Here is a 6,000-nt window from a genome sequence, read left to right as displayed (position 1 = left end):
CTAGGACTGACTACTAGAACCGGGTCCACCCTGATTCGGTACAAATGTCAAGGTGTATGCATACTTGAATTCGTTGTAAACACGAGAGTCGTTTGGAACTTCATCCTTGTGCATAACACTGTTGAGTATGTATCGAATGCTAGCCAATATACCAAGCATAGCAGCATCAGACTCAACAGGCATAGGCTGCATCAGACTCGTCGAGATACAGACGATGTAAGGATGTGATATCCTGAAATACCACGACATGTATCCGGGGGCGATGTCTGACGGAATAGTAGAACGGCTGCCAAGCATATCATAAGTCAGAACGCGATCCGTGTAATTGAGCCAATGCTGATCAATACGATATACCGTGTCCAATATATTCACTGTGGAATCTGGATGACGGGGAATGGTCTCCATGTAGCCAAATTGTCGTAACACCCGCTCTGGTAGATACCTTACTTTGATAGGCCCACACCCGATCCAATCGGAGTACAAAGTTATATCCTTAAAGGGGCAAACATCTCGGTGGTCCTTGTAAGGAGTCCATGTGATGTCGTGTGGAAGCAACTGATCCATCATTTTCCGCATTGCCATTTGGCTAGATTGCCCCTTTGTCGGATCATATTTGGTAGCTCGGGGGTATTGTTGTTCGTATTGCGTATCCAAAGACCCTCTGATGTCCACAAAGTAGTTGTAGATCCAAGTCTATAAAAAAACATCAATACAATAGCATACAAAGTTTCAAAAAAAAAATTAATCGACTTAAATAAATAAAGTTAAGTTATATAATTGTACCTGTAGCAGCGTCATGTATCCAGCCACATATTTGTAGGACGGAATAGTGGCGTTTGTCAACTCCCGATAAAGGAACGCCAGTGCAGCAGCGCCCTACGCATATGTGTGAACTTGATCCAGATCTATGAAATATTTCAAGTATGTCAGGTCCACATTGTTCTTTGCCTTGTTAGAGAAGATAATGGTTCCAACCAACAACAAGAGGTACGCCCTCGTAATATATCCCTTATACCTCTCAAAAGTGTCCTTATCACCGTCCACCTCAGCTTTGTTGACTACTGACATGTGTTTTTTTATGAGTTCCTTCAAATATACGAACCTTGCATGTGCACCCTTGGTTGTTTTAACCTCGTGCTCAGCTTCCTCCCGAGTTGATCCCATATGCTTAATCATTAGCTCAACACCCTCAGTTTTGGTCGGGATACCTTTATGGTCTAGCAAACGTCCCTTAATGGGTAGACAACACATGTCATCCAGCGTAACTATCATCCCTCCGCTCGACATATGGAAGCTATTGGTCTCCCCATGCCATCGCTCCACAAAAGTAGACAACAACGTGGGATCAAGAAACGAGTATCCAGTTAGTTCCAGCCTATACATTCCTATGGTGTCCATGGTTGTGTGCCACCATTTGAAGTCATTAACAAAATAAACAATCGAATTCATCTTTCCCTCGTTGCTGACCGGCATAATCATGCCACGGTCCTATTAATAAGTCAACAACTATTTAATAAATGTGAAATTGCAATTCATAAATATAACATAGCAAAATTTAATTTTTACTTACTTTGTTGTCATAAACGCATCTCTCAATATGTGGCGCTCCATAATCATACAATACTGACGTATCCAACGGCCCCCCAGGAAACTCCTCAGGCACAGGCAGTCCCTCATAAGGATTTACCCGAGCCAGGCGTCGAACCTTCACCACTGAACCTTCATCACCTTCCTGCACCATCTCCTCTTCCTCCATCTCACGCATTACATCATTGCCCTGAATCTCCACATTCGTAGCCTCATGCTCAGGGTGAACAGTCTCAGCAGCATCTAAATTGCTAGAGCTTTCCGCGACCGCTTCTTCAGAGGGTTCTGAGGCGCTTTTTCCTTCATGGAAGATGCACTAGCCTTAGTGGAACGTTTCCCTCTATCAGCATCTTTGGATGTATTTCCCATATTTAAACGTCACAAAAAAAAAGCAATTTATTCCTACACCTACTATCCAAACCAAATGACAACAGAAGAAACAACAGGCAGAATATACGCTCGCTTACTGTGAAGCGAACGAATATTCCGATCGCTTTCTGGTAAGCGAACACTGGTTCACCGTTCTCCGACCACAATGCGAACCAACACAGTCATGCATGCAGAAAAATAAAGGGGAAGGAAGCTTTTACGTTATATTACTCTTTGCTCCTTTGATTATTGCGACCCTAAATGACCAAGAAACCTTCAATTTCGACGAACTAAGGTTTTGGGAGAATTGAGGATTTGGGCAATGGGTTTGGGAGTATTGTGCTTTAAAACATAACTTCCATTGTTGTTTTCAACCACAAACAGCAAATAAACCTTCAATTTTACTGGTTTAGTCTCGCGAAAGGAGTCATTCCATTTTGTCTGAAAGAATAAAAATATAATAATAATTAGTTATAATTGTAGATATATTTGGTAGGAATAGTAAAACATTATAGTAGTATATGAGTTAAATAAGTTTTTGGTTCCTATAAATATCTCAAAAAAACTTATAGTCCATATAAAAAATTTCAGTAAGTTTTGATCCACCAAAATATGCAACGTCACATTTTTTGTCCCTACTTTTAAGCAACTCATGTGTATTTTTCACATTTTTGAATGAGTTTTTGTATTCATGTTCATAACATTTATAAGAATCTCTCATACAAAAATTCATAATTTTTAACAAAAAATAATTAAATATTCATCTCTTTATAAAAATAAAAAAAAAAACATTTTACAAGAGAGATTTCTATAATGTAGTAAATATGACCGCAGAAAAAATTTCAAAATTTCAAATGATATACAAATAAATTGATTTAAAAGCAGAGACCTAAAGTTGTGACGAAAAATATTTTAAACCGAAACTTGTTGAAAGTTTTAAATAGAAAATATTCTTTTTTGTTTTTTAAATTCTAAGGTATTATTTTTTTAAAAAAAAATTTAAGGTATCAAATGCACTACTTTCAACAATTATATTAACATTTTATATAGCACGGCCCGACCCATTATATATATATAACAAAAAAAAAATTTAAAAAGTGAAAGTGTGTCATATATCTTTTATCTTTTATCTTTTATCTTTTACTAGTAAAAGGAATGTTGAGTTGCTCATAAGCAAACATTGTGATGAAGTGGCATGCTTTAGAAAGCTTCTCATATCTATTTAAAATTTGTCTCACAATTTATTTTGTGTGTCCATTCATCCTCCAAAGTAATTATCTATATGTTACAATAATAATGGCTCTCAATAATAATGAAAGAAAGAAAAGAAAAAAAAGATCAAATTACAAAAGAACAATAAATAAATATATGCTCTTTCATATTTTACACTACCAAACATAAAATATAAATCATCCATGCGTAAATATGATTTGCAATTTGCAAAATTTTACTTTAAATAAATAAACCAAATAAAAAAATTACTCCTCAAAAAAATTTCATGCTTGACAAAATAAATAAATAAATTTTATGAAAAAAAATACTTTAGTTATATTGTTTATTAATTAATTACTATTGTGCTATTATTTAAAAAAAATATAACTTTGTCACACCAACTTTTAAACTATCATTCTTTCATATTCCTTAACTCTTCTTCCTTAACTATGACAAATAAATTTATCATACAATCCTTTAAACCTCCATCTTTTCCCATCCCTAACCATTGTGTGTATAAATATATGATTTTGTGCACAAATGCTAAATGTTAATTTGTAGTGAAAATTTGAGTTTTCATCATCACTTTTCCCCAATCAACTATTGGATGACAGCTCTTCAATAGGTTTTTCATCTCTTCACAATTTATTAGTTTCTATATATATAGCAACTTATTAATTATGTTACTCTTACATATTGTGTGAAAATTTTAGACATCCTTATTTTTATTGATATAATGTTTGTTTTCTAACTTTTTTCTTATTTTTTATTTTTTTTTATTTCTTAACGTAGATATGACAATTTTTTCATGTGAATTAGGATAAAAGAATAAAAGATGGACTTCTATTTTTGTCTTTGTTGCATCTTTGATGCTCAAGAAAGTCGATGAAAAGCGACAATTTATGTGAGTATATATATCTTTGAGTGCATTTACACTATGTTATGTTATTATTCATAATACCTTTTTTTTTGTACATTTCATAATACCATATTTATATGTACTAATTTTTTTTTTTTACAAACTAATTTTTTTTTTTTTTTGTTATTATTCATCTGTAGTAAAGTATCAAACAAGTTTGAAGACAATTTTTACTTACTACCCATACAACAATATCACTTATTTTTTCAAGGAAAATATTATTAAAATTATTAAAATAACAAAACCATCATTTTAATTGTAACAGAAAAAAAAAACATTTTAATTTTGATATTACCTATTCTTTGTGATAGAGCAGTTATTCATTTATATTCAATTAAATTTGTCTTTTGAAGTAACCGTGAAAATAAAACCACAAATCCACCTTAATTCATTTGTAAAGTAGTTAAAATAAGAAAAATGAATGCATGAGAAGATCAAGTTTCTTATAACGATAATAAATCATTAAAAAATTTGTGGTAAAAATTACTCTATAAGTATAAATTAGTCTATCAACTCTTAATATTTTATATATGTATTTCTTTTTATTTTGTGTGTTCATTCTCCATTGTTAAATATAACGATTTATATATTAGTAATTGATGGTTATTGTTGATTTGCACTAACAATGGTGATGTTGATTGATGAAATATATATATATATATATATATATATATATATTTCTTGGTAATTTGATGATTATTATTGAATTACACTAACAAATTACTTTGTAATTATTTAAAAAATCCACACTTCAATTACATAAACAAAATTGGACGGAGGTAACTCGCAAAGGAAAAAAAAACTAAAAAAAAAAAAAGAATTAAGCAATTAAAAAAAGGTAAACTGGACAATAAACTAAAAAATTCTCACAAATAAAAGTTGAGATAAAATTTCATCAAGTAAAAGTTTGAGAGGAAAAAAAGTTAATATATCAACACAAAAATTGTATTATTGTTAAATATAAGTTATGTTTAATTACATAGAGTAAAATAAGATCGCGGCTATGTTATTTGGAACATACTTTCAAATAATGTGATCAAATGATGAAAAAGGAAAAACTAATATCTATGAATCACATTATATTCTATAATTGAAACTTATTTCAATCTTTCTCACGAGCAATATTGTTAGCAAACCGCCTCTAACTCTTTTTGAAAATAATAAGAAATATACCATAGTAAAAAAGCAAAGCAACTTACGACTGCTCCATAAAAGGAAATTATGATGCATCTCTTCAAACTTATGAGATATATTAGTTTTTCCTTTTATTTATTATTTTATACGAACACACTTAAATTTTTAATTTTATTTTATACGATTACACTATTAGAATAAAATATGATACATCTCTTCAAACTTATGAGATATTATAAGAGACTCGCTAAAAATTATATTCATTGTGTCCTTAATCTACAATATAAAATCTCATTTTCCTAAACAACTTTCTTATTTTTAATATAACATAATTACAACTAAATCATGTTACTATAATTTAAATATATATGTCATTATACTTATCATAATTATTATTTTTCATTTGTAATAATATATTTTAAGTATGTTCTAATCAAACATGCATGCATTCATTTGCAATTTCTTTGGTAGTTAAAATAAACTCCACCAAGTGAAAGTTTGACATAAAATTTTAAAAGAACTCAATATATCAGCACAAGAATTTTATTTTCATAAAATATAAGAAAACATAAATTGGATGGAAGATATTGTTAGCAAACCACCTCTAACTCTTTTTGAAAATAATAAGAAATACACCGTAGTAAAAAAGTAAAGCAACTTACGACTGGTCCACAACGATCCATAAAAAGAAAATATGATGCATCTCTTCAAACTTATGAGATATATTAGTTTTTCCTTTTATTTATTATTTTATACGAACACACTTAAATTTTTAATTT

General features: G+C 30.6%; 1 protein-coding gene across 1 annotated transcript; it reads right to left on the bottom strand.

The window, feature by feature from the left end:
* LOC123895780 (protein MAINTENANCE OF MERISTEMS-like) lies at positions 1 to 1,956 on the bottom strand. The gene is made up of 5 exons (XM_045946267.1): positions 1,840 to 1,956; positions 1,571 to 1,777; positions 976 to 1,488; positions 784 to 876; positions 1 to 693 (listed from the first exon to the last, which is right to left on the bottom strand). The coding sequence occupies exons 1-5, from the start codon at positions 1,954 to 1,956 to the stop codon at positions 1 to 3; spliced, it is 1,623 nt and encodes a 540-aa protein (XP_045802223.1).
* Between the last annotated feature and the right edge of the window lie 4,044 nt (positions 1,957 to 6,000).

The sequence above is a fragment of the Trifolium pratense genome, linkage group LG1 (assembly GCF_020283565.1).
Source record: "Trifolium pratense cultivar HEN17-A07 linkage group LG1, ARS_RC_1.1, whole genome shotgun sequence".
NCBI lineage: Eukaryota > Viridiplantae > Streptophyta > Magnoliopsida > Fabales > Fabaceae > Trifolium > Trifolium pratense.
Note: the sequence above shows the minus strand (reverse complement) of the source record. Positions and strands in the feature narration are given on the sequence as shown.

Bases quoted from the DNA above. Each gene is read 5' to 3' on its own strand.
- LOC123895780 (XM_045946267.1), bottom strand. From the start codon at position 1,956: ATGGGAAATACATCCAAAGATGCTGATAGAGGGAAACGTTCCACTAAG. The intron at 1,778-1,839 runs GCAATTTAGATG...GTGGAGATTCAG, and splicing joins AGCGGTCGCGGAAAGCTCTA to GGCAATGATGTAATGCGTGA. The intron at 694-783 runs GTACAATTATAT...GTTTTTTTATAG, and splicing joins GATACATGACGCTGCTACAG to ACTTGGATCTACAACTACTT.